Genomic DNA, 23381 nt, shown 5'->3' on the forward strand with positions numbered 1-23381 from the left:
TGCAGCGCATGGAGTTTCGCACAGGATCCCTTCTGGGTCAAGGTTAGTGGCAGGTGCCCCCACGGGGAGGCACAAAGGTAACCGTGCAAGTGGTATTTTTGATTGTGTGTTCCAGAGATGCCACTACCTGAAAGCAATTCTTTTCTGTTTACTTTTATTTTTCTAAATGTAAGTACATGCTCTTACAGAAAGTCTGTATCCAGGAGTGAAACACACAAATACTATGCCTCATCACACCCAGGAGAGGCTTCTACTGTTCCGATTTACTGGAATATCCTCCAGGCTTTAGCCTGTACTTTTTTTTTCAATTCCACTGTGAAAGATTTCAAACTGCTTTTTCTCCATATATATAGAACACTCTCTTGTGTCACTTTGAGAAAAAAAGGGTCATCATAAAAATGATTTTTAACAGCTGCATAATAGTCCAACACATGGATATACTACAATGTACACACTCATTCTCCTTAATTTGTTCTTAATTTTCAGCTACTATAAATGAACACCTCAGAGCACACATCAGAGTTTTCCTAAGACCATGCACTTCCAGAAATGGAATTAGTGAGACAGAGCGTGCAGCAGCAACAGGGAGCAGTGAGCCGGTGCCCGGCCAGGCCCGGCCAGGAACGTGGCTAGCTGCCTACGCCCAGTGGTTGAGAGGTAACCCCACGCAGGTCCTCAGAGGCCCCTTCCTGAGGCCTCCACACCCTGCCTCCCTGGCCCCAGGCTCCTACCAGGTGCTGCCCGCGGCAGCCCGCCCTCCTCCACCATCACTGGGCACCTTCTCTGCGTGCTTCCCTATCAGCTGGCCACGGGGTTGGAAGCTAAATCCTAATCCACATCCAAAAACTACCTCCCTTACTCTGCTGGCCCCAGTCAGCTGATATTTCAATAACCAAATATGGAATTTAAATATGCTGTTGAGATAAAGAGAAAGGACACAACAGAAAATGTGAAAATCCGTTTTCCTGCCGGTACCTGATATAAAAGAGAACGTAAGCTTGCTGACTGAGTACCGATCTAATATCACTGGTAGATACAATGGAGTCATTCATTTGGTACCAGAGGCCATTGCTCGCCTGCAAGAGAAAGGCAACAAAGGAGGAATTAGATACGATCGCATGAAGACGGAACACCAACCAAACAGGAAAGTAAGAAAAATGGGTCTTCGTATTTTCATTGGCAAAGCCCCACCTTGCCCCCCAAGAGCCAGTGCTACCTTAGAGTCTATTTTAAGACAGCAAAACCTGCATGGCTTACTTTGATGTAGCAGAAGTAGTGGCCGGCATGGCAGTTAAAGCCCGTGTGCACCAGCACTGCGTACAGAACATAGATGATCGGTTCTCCATTCGGCTGAGACATGTACGGTCGGATATCAAGATATTCAGGGTATTTCACATCCTGCACAGAAACAGGGAGAGGCTCAGGAATGCCGCTTCTGAAGGCCCAGATCATTCCGCATATCCCCACGGAGGTCCACACGCCACCGGGCTCTGTGCCCTCGAATGTTCCAGCAGAAACCTAACACGCTGAACCACACTTCAAAAGGCACAGTCAGCCTGGAGCCACCCTGAGCCCGCACGTCCTTCATGTGCTCCCCGCCTTCCTGATTTCCCTGAAGCAGACACGGCTCTGCATTAAGCAAACCCTCTGAATTGGCCACGGGATGGAACGCTAATTCTGGACGTCGGTCGCACGTGGCTTTACTACTTTGGGAAGGGACTGTTTAGATCTCTTGCATACTTCTGATTTCTGATACATCCAGTCTTCAGGAAGTGGAAAGAAAATATGAAAATTCAGTGTGCTACCCTGAGAAAACCTCGACAAAGAAAGCCAACTCTGACAAGAGTGTGAGATCCCGCAGGGCCGCCCTCTTTGGACTGCGAATGACACCGGCTCTCCCTGTGTCTCCCGCTTTCCCTGACCACGATGCCCAAGTGCAGACCGCAGTTACCAATTCTGTCATCAGTAGAGTCCAACCAGGACAGAGAAACTGCACTCAAGAACGCACACGGCACACTACACCAGCTCAATGCTCAGACACGTTTCTCCCCAGTAAGTACTAGAACCCAGGAAATCAAGGTAACAAACTGTTCAGTTAGGTCGCATATAACCCTTGATAGCTACTGACATATAAGCCTTGACAAAGAGCACATAAAAGGTTATTAATATTATCTACCTACCTTAGCAATTTTTCCACCAGTAAAATTTGCAAAACGTTTCAGAGAAAGTGTAAGAACATTAGAGGATCTGTGTATAGTGAACCTCTTTGAAGCTGGAACCATCTTTTTACACCTTGAAATAAACAGAAACAAAGGATTAAGAAGATGTGTGTAAGTACAGATGTATTTTTTAAGTCTTTCCCTTGTTGTTTTTCTGAAACATTTCCCAACAAACCAAAAGAAAGCTACTAGTAAAAAATACCAGCCCTCCTCTCAGCCAACAGTGAAAACACTATAATTTGGGGCACCTGGGTGGCTCAGTGGGTTAAGCCTCTGTCTTCAGCTCAGGTCCCAGGGTCTTGATCCCAGGGACATGATCCCAGGGTCTTGGGATCAAGTCCCGCATTGGGCTCTCTGCTCAGCAGGGAGCCTGCTTCCTCCCCTCTCTCTGCCTGCCTCGCTGCCTACTTGTGATTTCTGTCAAATAAATTTTTTTTTTAAATATTTAAAAAAAAAAAAACACTAATTTACGACAGGGGGCGACTGTTCAATTAGCATGAAAGAAAAAAGGAAGCCTAGGACAGATTCTGAGAAGCCCCAGAGACACTGATAATTTTAAAATTGGGTTAAATACAGAATTCTCTCAACTCAAACTGAACATCCGTGGAACTCAGAATAGGAGAAGTGCCTGTGGCTGTGGGAACTTTCCCCCCAAAACGTGAGTGTTTGGTAACGATCACCCATAGTACCAGCTTCTAAAAAAATGAAAATCTACTGAAACATGTGAAACAGGACTTTCTTCAAATAGAGGCTCTCCTGACTTCACAGGGCAACACAGCAATGAATCCTCAACACTGGACGTTTCCAGCAGTTACCACCCTGAATCCTGGGTGAGAAGCAGAGGAGAGAGCAAGAGCCTTAACTGCTCTCTCAGAGAAGCCGAGCCCCACTCCACCGGCGCCTCTAACAAGGAGTCCACGAAAATGCCGAGCACCACAGACGCGTCAGCCGGGCCGCACCAGGCCGCACCAGGCCGAGCAGCTACCGTAGACGGCCCCCCGCAAACCCGCCCGGTCGTGGGGCACGGGCCCTCCCGGGGGCAGAGGTGCAGGCAGACACTGAGCACTCCAGCCCCGGGAGCGCGGAGACCCGACGTCCTCCTAGACAGCACGGCAGCTAAGAGGGCTCCCCCATCCGCACCGCGAGCCGCCCCGCCGCCACACCCGCGTACTTGCTGCACTTGTAAGAGTTTTCCCCATCGAGCTGCTCCGGCTTCACAAACTGCTCCAACGCCTTGTTCACGCTCTGAGCGGCCTGGGAAGAGAAGAACAGCATCAGCACACGGGACCGCTCACTGCCACTCGACAGAAGGAAGAAAAAACACGACTCAAAGGTCTAAAAGCCAATGTGAATTTATATGTAGAAATTTCTCTTTTATTAGACATGGACTTTTATACGTGTACCCATCCCATGACTCTCCCTTTGTTAAACGCCGCGCACATCAAAGTGAACGACGTGTGAAGAAGCTGCTTGCTGCAGTGTTATTCCAAAGAGCATAAAACAGGAAAAAAAAAAACCCACACACACCAGCAAGGAAGAGGGCCTGCGCCTGGTGGTGCCCATGCTCAGGGGGCCGCGGCACCCCCAAGGCACATGCCCTTGGAGAGGCCGCTAAACGGAAGTACATGAAGGTGGCCAGTGGCCGAACAGGCCTAAGGTGTAATTGTGTTGTTAGAGTCGGTAAATAATAGGTTCTAGAACAGTTTATATCAGATTGTTAAGGGTTCATCCGGAGGGACGGGACCCTCTACACATCTGCAAGGTTCCTCATTTCCATCCTAAGCACATATTACATTTGTAATCGGAAAAGCAAGAGATTAACAGAAAATAGGAGCTTAGAGAACGCAAGAAACAAAGGAGTTTCTCAACAGTGACAATCATCTAAATTAAGCTAATGCAGGCAACAAATTCTGATTTTATCACAAATGAGTGAAAAGTCAAAGGGCAAGAAAAGTCCCTACGTTCCCTGCTACAAACCTTACATTATTTCCTCTAAATCCAGTCTCGGCATATGAACAGTTTCAATTCGTACTCTCTAGCAAGTGTAGTGAAGTTATAAATGAACCACAGATAAAGTCACACGAAGTCTGTTTTTTTCTAACCTCACCACCACAGCTAGCAAACGTACCTTTATCTCCAACGTTATATCGAGATATGGGTCGAACGTATCCGAGACACCTTTGCAATTTAAACACTTGACTGAAATAAAATAAAATGCAAAGAATTAGCAAAGTGTAACCCTTATGGCGATACCAACTACTGACACAAAAGAACACAAAAATATGATTTTCAAATAAACTTAAAGTACATTTTTCAGACTGCACAAGAGTGTTAATATGAACCACAGTGTGAGCCAAGGTGTCGAGGGTGCAGCCCCCGGGTGCTGCCGGCTGGAATGCGAACGGGTAGAACCTCTTGGAAGAACGATCTGGAGTATCAGAATTTAAAATACACACACCACCCTTCAATGCAGAAATTCTACTAACTAAGAACTCATCCTACTTAGACACTTCTCCGTGAACAGAAAGGCATTGTAGAAGAATGTTCCATGAATGACTAATGGTATAACACCGAAGAATTACAAACAGCTTCAAAATCCATTGTTAGGGGACTTAAGTGAATGGAATTCTACTTCAGCAGTGAGAGACCGTGTTACCTGCATGTACCGAGATGTAAAAAGATTTCTCATGGTAAGAGAAAAAGGGAAGAGATCCATCTAAGACACTCTCAGTCTGCTCGTGCATAGGAAAGTACTGGAAGGCTATATTCTAAACTGGGGGGAAGGAGACACACTGTCCATTGCTAACCCTTTCCTACTGCACTTCTTTAACCACGTGCATGTACCTCTTTATCAACCTTAAATAAAACTTTACCTCTCGATCTTAGGTATCCTCCAAATATCTGACAAACGAGGGTGGTAGCCTGGGTGTGTCTGTCTAATCTGAAAAATAAACGGTGACATGAGACGAGTTCTACAATAATTACAGATGCTGTGACATCTCTAAAGAACAAGAATTCAAATAGGAAGGCACGAAATAAAAAGACAGCAGTATGCTTGGCAGCCAGAGAGTCATCTCACCTGGACCCTCACAGTGAGGGTTTGGGGAGAGGCAGAAAGAGACAGGACAGTACTGAGAAGGGAGCTGACACTGAGGCAGGAATTTGGCCGGGAAGCGAGCAGCAAGGCTGTGACACTGGACGTGTGGACCAGCTGCTGAAGGCAGGGAGCGCAGGGCGTTCTCCTCTGCCCTGGGGTCTGTCATCCAAGTGAGCAGAGCCCAGCCAAGGGACAGCAGCGGTGGGAGCGGAACAGGAGACCTACCAGGTGTGTTCGGGAAATGCAGGTGGGTTAGGATTTGGTATCTAGTTGTACTTGCAATCTTCCTCTTGAGTCTACATTTAGATTTTAAGGAAGAAAATGTAAGAATTGGTAACTGACCAGCGTAAGAAAAATGCAGGGTACACACAAAGATTTCAGAGGCTGGAGAGGAGCAGAAAGCATGCCAGAAAAGAAAAGTGGATAGTTTTAGATCTGCAAAGGGATGCTGATGCTGAGAAACGGAGTAAGGGCAAAATCGACCCCCAATTCCTGACTTCCGTAATTAAATCCACACTGTTACAGTAAGCATATCCTTAAAATTTTTCCATCATTTTAAAATGATGGCAATCGCTTGAGGAAGAGGCAGTGCAAAGTCAAAGGGAAGCAAACACAGAGCTCGGGACATTCATGTAAAAGGCACAACTGAACTCCAGTGAGCCAGCGATGCCAAGGGAAGACGTGACCGATGCTTCGCTGTACTCACTTATTGCTGCCATTCAAGCATGCTTTTTGCATAGCATCAACAGTGTACTGAAGGAATTCGTGGGCATCTTCTTGGTTTCCAAAGCGGAAGTGCCTAGCTATACCTGTGAAGTTTCAGTAAAGACAAAGTTTTATCTTCACACAGGATACGCCCCAGCTGTACCCCCCCAGACATTCCCCCTAATGGCCATCTGTCAGCTAGGAAGCAGGTGACTATTTTATGAGGACGCAGCACTCACACACACTACCCTGAGAACAGCAAGGCCCATGCCCCATAGACCATTATTATTACACGTGGCCTAGAGCTGCAGAGAGCCCAGAGGCTCCAGGTCTGCAGCTAACAAAACTATACTTGAATAAATTCAACTTCAGCTGCATTGTCTCAAAACTTTGTGCAAAACGTTAACGTTTGTTTGAGATGAGATGTTAGTGCACACAATCTTAAATTCAGTGCCAGGTCTCCCTAAGAGACTCCACAGCAAACATAACTGTCTGAGTGCATCTTGGTTCTGTCTCAACAACCCACAGAACACACTGTGTCCTCAGAATCTTTGCAGCCTTGTTTCTTTCTTTCCTTCTTTTTCTTTTTTTTAAGAGATTTTATTTATTTATTTGAGACAGAGACAGAGAGAAAGCACGAGAGGGGAGAAAGTCAGAGGGACAAGCAGACTCCCCATGAAGCTGGGAGCCCGATGCAGGACTTGATCCCGGGACTCCAGGATCATGACCTGAGCCCAAGGCAGTTGCTTAACCAGCTGAGCCAACCAGGTGCCCAGCAGCCTGGTTTCTAATGGACTAAATGGCTACAAGACAAAATGAGAATAAAAAACAAGTGCCTAGACCATGTCACACTAAAACATGAACAGACCAATTTCTATACATGAATATACAGAAACATATATTAGCTTGAGCCATATGAAACTGCCAGTTCTGCCTACAAAAATGGCAATCTCATTGTGAGATTGCGAGGGTTATGTGAGTTCGTGAATACACATGCACACAAACAGCAATGACCTTTTCTTAAAGTCTAGGTTTAAAAATAATTAATCATTCTTTATATATACAAAATTAAACAAACAAAATTTCCCCTGGCTGAAATTCTGCCAGGATCCAAAACTGTTTAAAAAAATGTTTGTGCTGGGAAGCCTGGGTGGCTCAGTCGGTGAAGAGTCTGCCTTCGGCTCAGATCATGATCCCAGGGCCCTGGGATAGAGTTCTGCATCAGGCTCCCTGCTCAGCGGGGAGGCTGCTTTTCTCTCTGCCTGCTGCTCCCCCTGCTTGTGCTTGTTCTTTCTGACAAATAAATAAAATCTTAAAAAAATAAAATGTGTGTGTTGTCTCCTCCGACCTGTTAATACTACCGAGGGCCAATAGAACACCTCTTAAACTTCAGCAGCTTTTTAGGCAAAAGGATTATAGATTGTTGCTGTATAATTATCCAGCCCTGTAATTACCCCGCTAGATTCCAGATTAACAGTTAGAGTTTCTTTTTTATTTGCACACATTTTTTCCTTCTAACTCAATTAAGATGATGTAAAAGTTTATTACAAAAACACACAAAGAGTGCATTAAAGCAGTTCACATACCCTATCGGGGTCGTTATAATGCAAAAGAAAATTTTCAAGTCATTTAAAAATGGAATAGAAAAAGTGAAATTTATCCACAAATTTGCTGTTACGAGTTTAAATGTTGCTTTAAGAGTATAATTAATTTCAGTTTGATAATATCTGATGCTATACATAGCATAAGACTCATTCACTGAATTAAAACCAATTCAAAACTATTTAAAGAAACCTGTGGGACAAGGGGTACATGGTGGCCCATGTCATGATATCGGGGTCCTGGGATCAAGCCCCACTTTGGGCTCTCTGCTCAGCGGGGAGCCTGCTTCCCCTTTGTCTCTCGCTGCCTGCCTCTCTGCCTACTTGTGATCTCTGTCTCTGTCAAATAAATAAAATCTTTAAAAAAAAAAAAAAAGAAACGATACCTGTAGGACAGTATTATAATATTATTTATATATATTATACTATAATAATATATAACAATATTATTATAATATAACTCAGCATAGTAATCCAAATATCTGGAGCATGGAAATCACTGTAAAATTTATCAATGATTTTATTAACAAAGTGAGTTTTTAAAATTTTTAAATTTGCGGGGCGCCTGGGTGCTCTGTCAGTTGAGTGTCTGACTCCTGATCTTGGCTCAGGTCTTGCTCTCACAGTCGTGAGTTTGAGCCCCATGTTGGGCTCCATACTGGGCGTGGAGCCTACTTAAAAAAAAAATTAATTAATTTGCTTATATTAAACCGAATACCTTATTACACTGTTATCTTTTGTGGTTTCAAAGTGTGTTTCTATACTACATGTTTTACTAAAGACTTGTTACTAATTAAACCCATACCCACATATGATAAAACACGTTGGTTTTCCATAATATACCAGGAGCTCATCTTTTACCAGTTAGGCCATTAAGACCAATTACCTAATAAATACTAACATAAACTACTACAGGTGATACTTACGCCGCATCTCATTAATGACGAACATCGGCTTAATAACATCCCCAGGATTACTGAGCGCCTGGGTGATATGTGCTTGCATTGTACACATCATACAAAATCCTTCTGCATGACCTGAAAGATAAGACCACAATCCACGAAATTAGCAAAATAGGACTCCATACAGACATCACAGAATATTTTAAATACGGGCCCCACGCCTGAAGTGAAGTAATTACAGCTACTGCAGGTCACGCCTTGAGCTATGTACTTTCATTCATTCTCATTTAATTCTCCAACAAACCCAAGTGATAAGTATGTACTGGTTCATACTGGTTTTATAAGAGAATAAACTGAGGCTCAGAGAGTTAAAATTTTGCCCAATGTCAAATAGTACTAAGTGGAAGACACATCCTGGACTCAAATATTTCCTTCATATTCAAAACCTGTGCTCTTAACTACTCTTTCTACTGGAAAAAGAAGTTTTCTCTTATACTAGCATTTGTCTCAAAGAGTTTAAAAAAAAAAAAATGTCACTCTACAAGAGTCTGAAAGCCTCTCCATATATATTCTGGTCTTGTTGGCCACATATGGGGTCTCTGCTGCAAAGTCGTCGTCTTCTTCCTTTTTACAACTTTAGAAAAATGTGAAAAACAATTTTAGCTCACGACTAACTGGTTCTACTGGTATCCTGTGAGCAGAGGCCACAAATGCCGCTAAACATCCTACAAGAAGCCCAGGCCAGCCCCCACAACAAAGCATTATCTGGCTCTGAACATCAATAGTGCTGAGATTGAGAAACTCTGCCTTAAACTAAAGACCGCTCAGAACCTGCCTAACAAAGCTTTAAAAGCACTGAAAGGCACAAACCATTTCCAAATGATATAACTGTGTCCCAGAATAAAGCTCAAAAATATTTATAGGGATTTAAAAAAACCCTCCAGCACCCCAAAACATAAAGTTCTAATCAAAGACCACAAGGCATACAAAGATGCAGGAATGACCAACAACAAGGAGAAAATAAATAGAAACAGACCCAGAAATGGTACAAATAATAGAATCAAAAGACAATGACATTTTAAAAAGACATTGTACATATAATCAATCACATGTTTAAGGAGGTAGAAGAGAATAAGAGCATGTTAGGGAGAGTCATGGAAACAGAGTCAAACGTATTTTACAGGTGAAAAGTAGAATCTCTGAGATGAAAAACACACCAGGCAAGATTAACAATAGATTAGACAGGAGGGGAGAAAAGATCAGTGAACTTGAAGACTTAGCAAAAGAAATCTTCCATAATGAATCATACACACACAAACACAAAACAACAACAACAACAACAGATATGCTTATCAGTGAGCAGCGGGACTCCAAGTTAGTCCCTTAACACACATGTAATTGGAGTCTGAAGAGACAGAACAAATATCTCAGGAAATAATGACTGTACAGAGTGCGCAAGGAGACTTTTAGAGTGATTCTACAGTTTTGTGTCCTGAGGAGGTGGGGGTGTGCATGAATCTAGACCTGTGTTAAAATTCATAGAACTATACACCGGAAAAGGTTAATAATGGTGCTCCAGTTACAAGCATAAAAGTTTTTTTAATGACTAAAAGCCACACAAATTTGAAACAGTATACTGACAGATTTAAGAACCTCAACAAATCCCAAACAGAAGACAAGAATCACTCAGTCAGACTGCTGAGAACAGAGATAAAGAGAGCATCATAAAACCAGTAAGTAAGGGCGCCTGGGTGGTTCAGTGGATTAAGCCTCTGCCTTCGGCTCCTGTCATGATCCCAGGGTCCTGGGATCCAGCCCCAAATCGGGCTCTCTGCTCAGCAGGGAGCCTGCTTCCCCCATCTCTCTCTGCCTGCCTCTCTGCCTACTTGTGATCTCTGTCAAATAAATAAATAAAATCTTTTTTAAAAAGCAGTTAGTAATAAAAACATATACATAGAAACAAAGGTAAAACTGACAACAGACTTCTTGTCAGAAACAACACGAGACAATGCAGTCACATCTTTGGGGTTTTAGAATAAAAATGTCAACACAGAGTTCCATACCCGATAAAAACATCTTTCGAAAACAAAGACAAGACTTTCACTTCTGGGAAGATGATGTAGAAGTTCCTTTCCTTATTCCTTCCACTAAGTAAAAAAGCCTTGGACCCCATATGTAAAGCACACATAAGAACGCTGTGCAAGGTAAGAGTAAAAGACAACCCAACAACTCTGGAACCCAAGGGATGACACTGTGGTGAGTTCCCTGGGTTTTCTTTGCACCTCATATAGTCCAGAGCCAAAGAAGCCAAGAACCTGGAAACACCAAACGGGACAAAGCCCCAGTGAAAGCCTGCTCTTGCTAGCCAAAAGACCAAGATAAGGGAACATGGCAAGACAGAAAACTTTTAGATAGTAATTCTCTATACCACTGGCTATAAGCTTCAGAAAAACTATGACCCACCCCCACCGACCCCTAGGTCAGCAAAGGCCAACCGGGCAGCCTAAACTTCCACTTGCCAGGCTGTAATGAGGCAGACCAAGCCACCCACTAGAGCCGTGTTAGAGAAGATGGATTAGGAGATGGGACTTTCATCCACGCTGGGTGGCAACACACCACCCACCCCATCCCACAGTCAAGATCAAGTCAGGAGCCTGGACTTCTACCCTACCGCCTGCTAGTAAGGACGACTCCCCCCAATTCTCTGCTGGGGTAATTTCAGAATCAGGACTCTCACCATCACCCTGTAGTACAAAGCCACTGCGGTGTCAGTGGAGACCATGGAGAGCAGGAATGAGGAGCCCCAACCCCCTGCCTCATCCGTGAGTGTCAATGGAGACTGAGGAGGGAAGCTGGACTTCTACCTCAATCTAATACAATCTCCTCTGCCAGAGCAGTATCACAGAAAGCCAGCTAAAACAATCATCAGATAATACTCACATAAAACTTCTAACACTAAAATATCCAGATTTCAACTGAAAATCACTCATCACACCAAGAATTTCTCAACTGGGGTGAAAAAAGACAACAAATAAAGGGCAACAAAAGGGGCGCCTGGGTGGCTCAGTGGGTTAAGCCTCTGCCGTCGGCTCAGGGCATGATCTCAAGGTCCTGGGATCGAGTCCCACATTGGGCTCTCTGCTCAGCAGGGAGCCTGCTTCCCCCCCCCCCTCTCTCTGCCTGCCTCTCTATTTGTGATCTCTGTCTGTCAAATAAATAAATACAATCTTTAAAAAAAATAGAGAGAGACAGGCCAACACTAAGATGACAGACAGAAATGTTAGAATTATCTAACAAAGAATTTTTAAAAGCCATGATAAAAACGGCTCAACAGATAGTTATGAACACACTAGAAACGAATGAAAAACATAGAGAGACTCAGCAAAGAAACAGGAGATTAAAAAAAAAAAAAACCCAAATGGGAACACTAGAAATAAAAAATACAATAATCAAAATAAGCTCAGTGCATAAGCTAGACAGAAGAATAGAGATTACAGAAGAAAGGCACAGTAAACATGAAGACAGAACAACAGAAATTGCGTACTCTGAACAACAGAGAGAAAACAGAGGGAAAATGAACAGGGCACCAGGGACCTATGGGACTCTAACAAAACATCTATCACACCTGTCAGCAGAGTCCCAGAAGGAAAGGAGAAACTAAGATGGGCTGAAAAAGTATTAGAAGAAATGAAGAAAGTGTATGAACTAAAGAAAAGAAAAAACGAGAGAAGATTTCAGATCAAAAACCATGGAAGCCAGAGGAAGTGGCAAAACAATTTTCAAGGTCTGAAAGAAAATGACTGTCAAGCCAGAATCCTATGCACAGTGGAAATACTCTTCAGGAATGAAGGCAAAATCAAGACCTCTTCAGATGAAGCAAAACTAGGAAAATTTGTCACCAGTAGACATACCCTAAAAGAATGACTAAGGGAAGCTCTATCTCTCAACAAGAAGGAAATGATTTGTTTTAAAAAGAAACCCTAGGGACACCTGGGTGGCTCAGTCAGTCAGGCATCTGTCTTCAGCCCAGGGCATGATCCCGGGGTCCTGGGATTGAACCCTGCATCAGGCTCCCTGCTCGCCAGGAAGCCTGCTTCTCCCTCTCACACTCCCCTTGCTTGTGTTCCCTCTCTTGTCTCTCTGACTCTTTCAAATAAATAAATAAAATCTTAAAAGAAAGAAAGAAACCCTAGAACACTGAAAAGGAAGGGGCACCTGAGTGGCTCAATCAGTTGAGCATCACTCTTAGTTTTAGCTCAGGTTGTGATTTTGGGGTCGTGGGATTGAGCCCCACATCAGGATCCACACTAGTCTGGCGTCTGCTCACCCCTCTCCCTCTCCTCACTTGTACTCTATTAAAGTAAGTAAATAAAATCTTAAAAAAAAAAAAAAAAGAAAAGAAAGAAAGAAAGAAAGAAAAGAAACCAGGCTTAAGTCCTGATCTGCTGAATTTTCTAATACACCAATTAAAAATCCATATTAACAATGTAGATTGAAAACATGACTCAACCATATGATATCTACAAGAGACTCACTGCAAATGTTACCAGTATAGGCAGGCTGAAAGAAGGATGAGAAAAGATACGTCATGCAAACATTAATTCAAAGAAAGTAAAAACAGCTCCACTAATAGCAGATAAAGCACACTTCAGAAGAAAGAAAGCTACAAGACATAGGGACATTATCAAAAATCCATATATAGATATTGATAGTTATCTTGCTGTATTTAAGGAATGAGGCAAGCCTAGGCCCCTCCTACTCGGCCCCCATCTTTTCTTCTCTCCTCTGATGTGTAATTATTTTTGTATTTTGTTGAGTTTTATTTGTAATATTTATTAAGGACTTTTACATATCCATGATGTACGTGTGTGTGTGTGTGTGTGTGTGTGTGTGTAGCAATACTAAATGTGTTTGTACCAAACAACAAAGCAGCAATATACATAAACCAAATTCTAACAGAACTAAAAACAGACATAGAGAAATCCACAATTACAGCTGGGAACCTCAACACCCTTCTGTCAATAAATGAAGAACTAGAAAATCAACAAGGGTACAGAACTGAGCAATATCATCAGCCCATGGGATATGGGCAGTTTACAGAACACTTCACACAACAGTGGAATACAAATTCATTTCAAACATTTGTGGAACATACACTAAGATAGACCATATCCTGGCCCACAAAACAAACGTCAAAAAATTTAAGAGAATTGAAATAATAAAAGGTGTGTTTTCTGCCACACTGGAATCATACTAGAGATGAGAGAGAGATAACAAGAAAAACAATAAACACCTGGAAACTAAGTAACCTGCTTCTATATAATCCACGGATCAAAGAATAAGTCTCAAGGGAAATTAAAAAATGCACTGAAGTGAATGAAAATGAAAAGACAACATATTAAAAATGTGAAGACACAGCTAAAGAAGTGCTGAAAGAGAAATTTACAGCAATTACCAATATCAGAAACAAAACCAAGGATAACAATACAGACCTTGCAGATACCAAAAATTGAATCTGTAATTTAAAAACTCACAAAAAAGAAATCTCCAGGCCAATACAGTTTCACTGATAAATTCTACCAAATGTTTAAATAAGGATTTTCATCAATACTATACAATCTCTTCAAAAACACAGGAATTAATATATCCCAAATTCATTTTGTAAAACTAGTATTACCCTGATACCAAACAAAAATGGTATAAAACCAGAAAATTATAGACAAACATCTCTCATGAATATGCAAAAACCTTCAATAAATATTCAAATAAAACTCAACAAAATACAAAAATAATTACACATTAGAGGAGAGAAGAAAAGATGGTGGCCAAGCAGGAGGGGCCTAGGTTCCTTGAACACAAGAAGATAACTATCAAATCATCCTAAATATCCTAGAATCGATCTGAGGATTGGCAGAACAAACTCCACAACGGAAGGTACAGAAGAGGCCAGATGAAGACGACAGGAAGTGCACAGATACAGACTGGAAGAGAAAATGTGGCAAATGCAGTGGGGAGGGAGCTGCAGTCACAGAAAAGGGTGCAAGACAAACCAGCACACAGGCCGGTGCACAGGGAAGATGAATCCCCATAGCAACTGGCTTGGAAAGTGAAAGGATCAAAGTTTCATGAGTTCTTACAATCAGGAGTACTTAAAGCCTGAAGTGTTAAAGGTCAGAGTGTTTGGCTCTGGTAGAGCTCAGAAGACACTGGTGTTGCTCTTGGAAAAACGGCAGGGCAAACAGCCTCCAGACACACAGCATGGAAACAGCCATCTGAAGAGGAGCTAGGGCACACAATGGGGAGGTTAGCTGCTCATCTCGAAGAAGAGTGTTCCAGAAAAACAGCATTCCCGGGGAGGCCCCCGCATGAGAAACAAAGGAACTGGCTGGTGCCATTTCCCTCTCCCAACCTCAGCATAAACACAGAGCTACCTGCGGGAACCAGCGCAGCACCAACAACGCCAAGCTCCCCTGTGCTCTGGAACCACCATTCCCAGTCACACTTGCCTCAGTCCCGCTACAGCAGGTCCTTCCCCAAGAAGACTGGCCCCAAATCCCAGCCAACACCTGTCTCCGCACACGACGTTCTGCGAAGCCTTGGTTCCACGCAGCAGCAGTAACAGGTCTCATTTTACTAGCAGACCAGAGCACAGCTAGTTAAAAGTTGCCACAGTCAAGCCAGGACGAAACACTGCCCAACACAGGCAAAGAGAGCCTCTGCAGACAACTGGATGAAAAATAAAGGGACTAAAATACAACAGCAGAGTGCACATAGCACACACTGGATACATCCCAGAAGCACGGGGCCTTGGGGACCAGAAGACACTACACTGCAGGGCACAGGCATTACAAGACCTCTTCTTCATAAAGCTTACCCTCTAGAACCAGGAGCCATAAGTGACTTTCCTAACACACAGAAACAGGCACAGAGACTTAGATCAAATGAGAAGACAGGGGAATTTATATCATATGAAAGAAGAGGAAGGCCATAGGCCAGAGATCTAGGCAAAACAGTTCTAAGTAACATGGCTGATGGAGAATTTAAAGCAATGATCAAAGGATACTCACTGGATTTGAGAAAAGAGTGGAGGACATCAGTGAGACCATTAACATAGAGATAAGGAATAAAAGCAGAGATAAAGGACTCAATAAATGAAATGAGAAACACACTCAATGGAATGAACAGCAGGCTAGAAGAGGCAGTGGAACAAATTAATGGCCTAGAAAACGAAGTAATAGAAAGTAATCAAGCTGAACAAAAGAGAGAAAACAAGAATAGACTTGGAGAACTGAGAACTTGGAGAACTCAGTGACTCCATCAAACATAGTAACATTCATATTTATAGGGATCCCAGAAAAAGGAGAGAGAGAAAAGGGGGCAGAGAATTTATATGAAGAAATAATAGCTGAACACTTCCCTAATCTGGGGAAGTAAACAGATAGATCTAGGAGGCACATAGAGCCCCCAACAAAATCCACAAAAGCAGATACACACCAAAACATATTATAATTAAAATGGCAAAATATAGTCATAAAGAAAAAACATTACAAGCAGCAAGACAAAAGAAGACAGTTACATACAAAGGAAACCCCTTAAGGTTATCAGCAGATTTTTCAGCAGAAATTTTTCAAGCTGGAAAAGGGTGGCATAATATATTCAAAGCATTGAATGGGAAAAACCTGCGGCCGAGAATACTCTATCCAGCAAGGATATCATTCAGAATAGGAGAAACAAAGAGTTCCCCAACAAAAACTAAAGGAGTTTGTGGCCACTAAACCAGTCCTGCAAGAAATATTGAAAGGGGACTCTTTGAGTGGAAAAGAAAGACCAAAAATGACAATATGAAGTTAGGAAACATAAAAGCAGTAAAAATGAATATTTCTATAAAAAAATCAAAGATCTAACAAAACAAAAGGATGTAAAAGAGGACACCATACACCTAAAACGTGGGGAGGGGTAAGAATGGGTTCAAACTTAAACAATCACCCACTTAATATAGAATGCTATATGTAGAAGACATTATATACAAACCTAAATGTAATCATAAATCAGAAACCACTAATAATTATGCAAAGAATAAAGAAAAAAAATCCAAATATATCACTAAAGAAAACCAGAAAACTATGAAAGAGAGAAAGACAAGAAAGAATCAGGAAGTCTTCAGAAACAACAAGCAATAAAATTGACACACACCTATCAGTAATTACTTTGAATGTAAAGGGACTAAACACTTGAATCAAAAAACAGAGGGTGACAAAATGGATAAAAAAACAAGACTCATCTTATGCTGCCTATAAAATACTCATTTTAGACCTAAAGACACCTAAAGATTGAAAATGGGGTGATGGAGAAATATTTATCACGCAAATGGATGTCAAAAGAAAGCCAGAGTAGCAATATTTATATCGGACAAAATGGATGTTAAAACAAGGACTGTAAAAAGAGACAAAGAAGATATATATAAACTATGTAATAATAAAGCAGACAATCCAACAAGAAGACATAGTAATTGTAAATAACATGGGCGCACCCAAATATATAAAACAGAAAATAATAAACATAAAGCAGTAATTGTAGGAGACTTTAACACCCCACTTACATCAAAGAACAGATCATTTAAACAGATCTTTAACAAGGAAACAATGTCTTTGAATGACACACTGGAACAAATGGATTTAATAGATATATTCAGAACATTCCATCCTAAAACAAAATACACATGGAACACAAAATACACATAGAACACATGGAACAAATCACATATTAGCCCACAAAATAAGCCTCAGCAAACTTAAACAGACCAAAGTTACACCATGCATCTTTTCTGACCACAACACTGTGAAACTAAAGTCAACCACAAGATAAAATCTGAAAAGACCACAAATACATGGTGGGTAAATGATATGCTATTAAAAATGAATGGGTCATCAAGGAAATAAAAGAAAAAGTTTAAAAATAACAGAAATGAATGAAAATGAAAAAAGATGGTTCAAGACCTCTGGGATACAGCAAAAGCAGTTCTAAGAGGGAAAATTCTAGCAATAAAGACCTAATTCAAGCAAGAAAAATCTCATATAAATAACCTATCCCTGCACCTACAGGAATTAGAAAAAGAACCACGACCAAAACCTAAAACCAGAAGAAGGAAGGAAAATAAAGATTAGAGCAGAAATATATTATATAAAAACTAAAACTAAAAATAAAACAGATCAATGAAACCAGAAGCTGTTTCTTTGAAAAAAAAAAAAATCAGTAAAACTAATAAACCTCTAAGCTAGACTTATTGAGAAGAAAAGGACCCAAATCAATAAAATCACAAAAGACAGAGGAAAAACACAGAAATATAAACAATTATAAGAGAACATTATGAAAAACTATTTGCCAATAAATTGGACAACCTAGAAGAACTGGATGTGTTCCTAGAAATAATAACCTCCCAAAACGGAATCAAGAAGAAACAGAAAGGCTGAACAGACTTATTACTAGCACAGAAATTGAATCCGCAATCGAAAAACTCCCAAACAGAAGTCCAGGACCAGATGGCTTCACAGACAAATTCTACCAAACATTTAAAGAGTTAGTACCTATTCTTTTCAAATTATTCCAAAAACACAGGAAAAGAACGAAGTTGGAAGTTTTCCTTCCATGAAGCCAGCATTGCCCTGATACCAAAACCAGATAAAGACACCACTCAAAGAGAGAATGGCAGGCCAGTATCTCTAACGAACACAGATGCAAAAATCCTCAGAAAAATACTAGCAAACCAAATCCAACAACACATCAAAAGACTCATTCACCACAGTCAGGTGGGATGTATTCCTGGGTTTTAAGAGTGGCTCAATATTTGCAAATCAGTGTGATCCAGCACATCAATAGAAGAAAGGGTGAGAACCACATGATCATTCCAATAGAGGCAGAAAAAGCATTTGACAAAGTACAACATCCATTCATGATAAGCACTTTGACAAAGTAGCTTTAAAGGGAACATAACTCAACATAATAAGTGGGGAAAAACAGAGTTTTTCCTCTACAGTCAGGAATAAGCCAGGGATGTCCACTCTCAACACGGTACTAGAAGTGCTAGCCACAGCAACCACACAACAAAAAGAATTTATAAAAGGCATCCAAATCAGTAAGGAAAAAAGTAAAACATTCACTATTTGCAGATGACATGATACTATATATATAGGAAACCCAAATACTCCATCCACCAAAAAACTGCTAGGACTGATACATGAATTCAGTAAAGCCGCAGGACGTAAAATCAATCTACAGGAACATACTACATTTCTACACACCAATAATGAAGAAGCAGAAAGAGAAATTAAGAAAACAAACCCATTTACAACTGCACCAAAAATCACAAGATGCCTAGGAAAAAGACCTAACCAAAAAGGTGAAAGATCTGGACTCTGGGGCGCCTCTGTGGCTCAGTCGGTCAAGCATCTGTCTTCAGCTCAGGTCATGATCTCAGGGTCCTGGGATGAGCCCTGCATGGGGGGGGGGGGGTCCTCTGCTCAGCTCTGCTTCCCCGCACCCCCCCCCAATTACTTGTGATCTGATCTCTCTCATCCTGTCAAATAAATAAATAAATAAAATCTAAAAAAAAAAAAAGAAAAAGAAACCTACAGCATTTAGAATCCACAATCCTAAAATTTGTATGCAACCACAGAAGACACTGAATAGCCAAAGCAGTCTTGAAAAAGAAAAGCAAAGCTGGAGGCATCACAATTCCAGGCTTCAAGTTACATTACAAAACTGTAATAATTAGAACAGTATGGTCCCAGCACAAAAATAGACATATAGATCAATGGAATAGGAGAACCCGGAAATGGACCCTCAACTATATGGTCAATTAATCTTTGACAAAGCAGGAGAGAATGGAAAAAGATGGTCTCTTCAACAAATGGGTGTTGGGAAAACATGACTACAACAAGCAAAAGAATGAAACTAGATCACTTCCTTATACCATATGTGATAATAAATTCAGAATGTATAAAGGACCTAAATATGAGTCCTGAAACCATAAAAATCCTAGAAGAGGACACAGGTAGTAATTTCTCTGACACTGGCTATAGCAACTTTTTTTCTAGACAGGTACCCTGAGGCAAGAGAAACAAAAGCAAAAAATAAGCCACTGGGATTACATCAAAATAAAAATCTTCTGTACAATGAAGGAAACAATCAACAAAACTAAAAGCCAAGCTACAGAAGGAGAGGAGCTATTTGCAAATGATGTATCCAATAAGGGACTAGAATCCAAAATCTATAAAGAACTTATAAAATTTGGGATGCTTGGCTGGCTCAGTCGGTTAAGCATCTACCTTTGGCTCGGGTCATGATGCCAGGGTCCTGGGATTGGGTCTCACATCGGGCTCCTTGCTCAGAGGGGAGCCTGCTTCTCTCTCTGCCTGCCTCTCCCCCTGCTTGTTCTTTACTCTCTCTCTTGACAAATAAAATCTTAAAAAAAAAAAAGAAAGAAAGAAAGAAAACTTCTAAAACTCAATACCCAAGAAACAAATAGTCCAATTAAAAGATTGACGGAAGACATGAACAGACACTTCTCCAAAGAAGACATACAGATGGCCAACAGACACATGAAAAGATGCTCATCATCAGGGAAATGCAAATCAAAACTACAAAGAGGCGTCACCTCACACAGAATGGCTAGAATCAACACAAGGAACAACAAGGGTCGGCAAGGATGTGGAGAAAAAGAGCCTCTTGCGCTATTCATAGGGATGCAGACTAGCACAGCCGCTCTGGAAGACAGTACGAAGGCTCTTCAAAAAGATAAAAATAGAACTACCCTACAGTCCCACAACTGCACTACTGAGTATATACCCAAAGAATACAAAAACACTAATTTAAAGAAAGGAATACATGCACCCTTATATTTGTAGCAGCATTATTTACGATACCCAGGATATGGAAGCAATCTAAGTGTCCACTGGTTGATGAATGGATAAACAAGATGTGGTATATATACTGGAAATATTATTCGGCCATAAAAAAGGATGAAATCTTGCCATTTGCAATAACATGGATGGACCTAGAGAGCATAATGCTAAGTGTAAAAAGTCAGTCAGATAAAGACAAACACCATATGATTTCACTCATACGTGTAATTTGAGCAACCAAAGGGAAAAGAGAGACACAAACCAAGAAATACTGTTCAGCTACAAACAACAAACTGATGGTTACCTGAGGGGAGCTGAGTGGGGCAATGGGGAAACAGGTGATGGGGATTAAGGAATGCACCTGTTTTGACGAGCACCAGGAGATTAAAATAAAAACTTAAAATAACAATTACACATTATGACTGAATGGAATTTATTCCAGGGATACAAAGATGACTTGATACTGGAAACTATTGGTATAATCTGCCATAGTAACAGACTAAAGAAGAAATATCACATGATCATATCAATTTGATATTGAAAAGGCATTTAACAAAAATCAACACTCATTCATGAAAGAAAGCAAAAATCAGAAAAAAAAAGAGGAAACTCTTTTAACTTAAGAAACAGAGAAAACTCTTTTAACTCTTTTAACTTAACTTAATAAGAGCATATACCGAAAAACCTACCACTAACATCAAACGAATGCTCCTCTTCCTAATACCAGAAATGAGGCAAAAATGTCCACTCTCCTTAAGTTCTAGCCAGTGAAATAAGAATAGGAAATAAGCATACCAATCAGGAAGGAATAAGTAAAACCGTCCACACTTGCATATAACATGACTGTCTACTAGAAAAATCTAAGGAGTCTACCAAAAAAAAAAAGTCTTCAACTAATAACTGAGTTTGGCAAGGTTACAGGATATGAGATCAACATATGAAAATAAAATGTATCTTTACAACCAGCAGCAAACATATGGACAGCAAAATCAAAAATATAATGCCACTAACAATACCTCAAAAAAACAAAACTATGTGTAAACCTAACAAGACAAAACGTCATGATATTACACAACAGGGATAAAAATAATGAAGATTTAAATAAATGGATATACCATGTTCACAGACTGAAAATGTCAACTTTAGTAAAGGCATTGATTCTCCCTCTCCAAACTGAAATTCAGGTTTCACACATCACAAAATCCCAGAAAGACTTTTTGTAGGTATTATACTACTATTCTATAGTTTATAGGGAAAGACAGACAAACAAGAATAGCTCAAATAATTTTGAAAGACAGTAAGTGGCTGGAATCATTCTATCTGATATCAGGACTTACTACAAAACTAACAGCAAGACTGTGTGGAGGGACGAACGCATACCGCAACGGAATAGAACAGGAAACCCAGAAAGAGACGCACACAAGAATGCCCAAGTGATTTTTTTTTTTTTTAAAGATTTTATTTATTTACTTGACACACAGACAGGGATCACAAGTAGGCAGAGAAGCAGGCAGAGAGAGAGAGGAGGAAGCAGGCCTCCCGCTGAGCAGAGAGTCCAATGCGGGGCTCGATCCCAGGACCCTGAGATCATGACACCCAGGTGCCCCCCAAGTGATTTTGGGTGCCCCCAAAGTGATTTTTTTTTTATAAAAGTGTAAAAGCAATTCAATACAGGAAAGATAGCCTTCCCTTTTTTCTTTTTTTTTTTTTTTGTTTTTTTTTTTTGTTGTTGTTGTTGTTTAAAGATTTTATTTATTTATTTGACACAGAGAGAGAGAGAGATCACAAATAGGCAGAGAGGCAGGCAGAGGGGGAGGGGGAAGCAGGCCTCCCACTGAGCAGAGAGCCCCATGGGGGGCTCAATCCCAGGACCCTGGGATCATGACCTGAGCAGAAGGCAGAGGCTTAACCCACTGACCCACCCAGGCGCCCCAGGAAAGATAGCCTTTTCAACAAATGGTGCTGGAGAAAAGGCATTTATAGACAAAAAACTGACTTCACCCAGATCTCAAACTATACAAAAATTAAAATGGATCACAGACCTAAGTGTAAACTATAAAACTTTCAGAAAACAATATGAGAGAATCTCCAAGATCAAGAGCTAGGCAAAGATCTTAAACTCGACACCAAAAGCACAATCCATAAAAGGAAAAGTCAGACTTCACCAAAATTAAAAACTTTGTTCTGTGAAAGACCTTGTTAAGGGAATGTAAAGACAAACCCCGGGGCACCTGGGTGGCTCCGTGGGTTAAGCCTCTGCCTTCAGCTAAGGTCATCATCCCAGGGTCCTGGGATCAGTCCCACATAAGGCTCCCTGCTCAGCAGGGAGTCTGCTTTACCGTTCCCCCTGCTTGTGTTCTCGCTCACGCACTCTAACAAAATCTTAACAAAACAACAACAATAATAATAGTAAGACAAGCCTCAGGGTGGGAGAAATTCTTCGGAGCCTACATATCCAACAACTATATAAACAACTAACTATATAAACAACTATATAAACTAACTATATAAACAACTCTCAAAACTCAATGGCATAAAAACAAAAAATGCAACAGAGAATGAGCAAAAGATAGCAAGGAGGTATTTCACCAAACGGGATATACAGATGGCAAATAAGCACATGGAAAGATGTTCTAGACCTTTAGGCATTAGGGAAATGCAAATTAAAACCACAACAAGGTATCATTATATACCTATCAGTATGGTTAAAATGAAAAATAGTGACAACACCAAATGCTGGCAAACATGCAGAAAAACCAGAACTCCCATACCTTGCTGGTAAGATTGTAAAATGTCAGCACACTGGAAAACTGACAGTTTCTTATAAAATCACCCTTGCAACTACCATATGACCCAGTGATGGCAATCCTGGGCATTTACTTCAGAGCAATAAAGATATGTTCACACATATGTTGTACACGCTAATGCTTACAGTAGCTCTAATCAGAATATCCCCA

General features: G+C 41.0%; 1 protein-coding gene across 1 annotated transcript in view; it reads right to left on the minus strand.

Moving 5' to 3' along the window:
- Nucleotides 1-23381, minus strand: part of USP42 (ubiquitin specific peptidase 42) — a 51435-nt gene that overhangs the window by 12017 nt on the left and 16037 nt on the right. The window contains exons 4-11 of the mRNA XM_059414393.1: nt 8549-8659; nt 6023-6125; nt 5093-5160; nt 4348-4418; nt 3391-3473; nt 2181-2292; nt 1258-1398; nt 976-1076 (exon numbers count right to left, since the gene is read on the minus strand). Coding sequence (XP_059270376.1) covers nt 976-1076; nt 1258-1398; nt 2181-2292; nt 3391-3473; nt 4348-4418; nt 5093-5160; nt 6023-6125; nt 8549-8659 — 790 coding nt within the window. The remainder of the gene's footprint in view (nt 1-975; nt 1077-1257; nt 1399-2180; nt 2293-3390; nt 3474-4347; nt 4419-5092; nt 5161-6022; nt 6126-8548; nt 8660-23381) is intronic.

The sequence above is a fragment of the Mustela nigripes genome, chromosome 11 (genome assembly GCF_022355385.1).
Source record: "Mustela nigripes isolate SB6536 chromosome 11, MUSNIG.SB6536, whole genome shotgun sequence".
NCBI lineage: Eukaryota > Metazoa > Chordata > Mammalia > Carnivora > Mustelidae > Mustela > Mustela nigripes.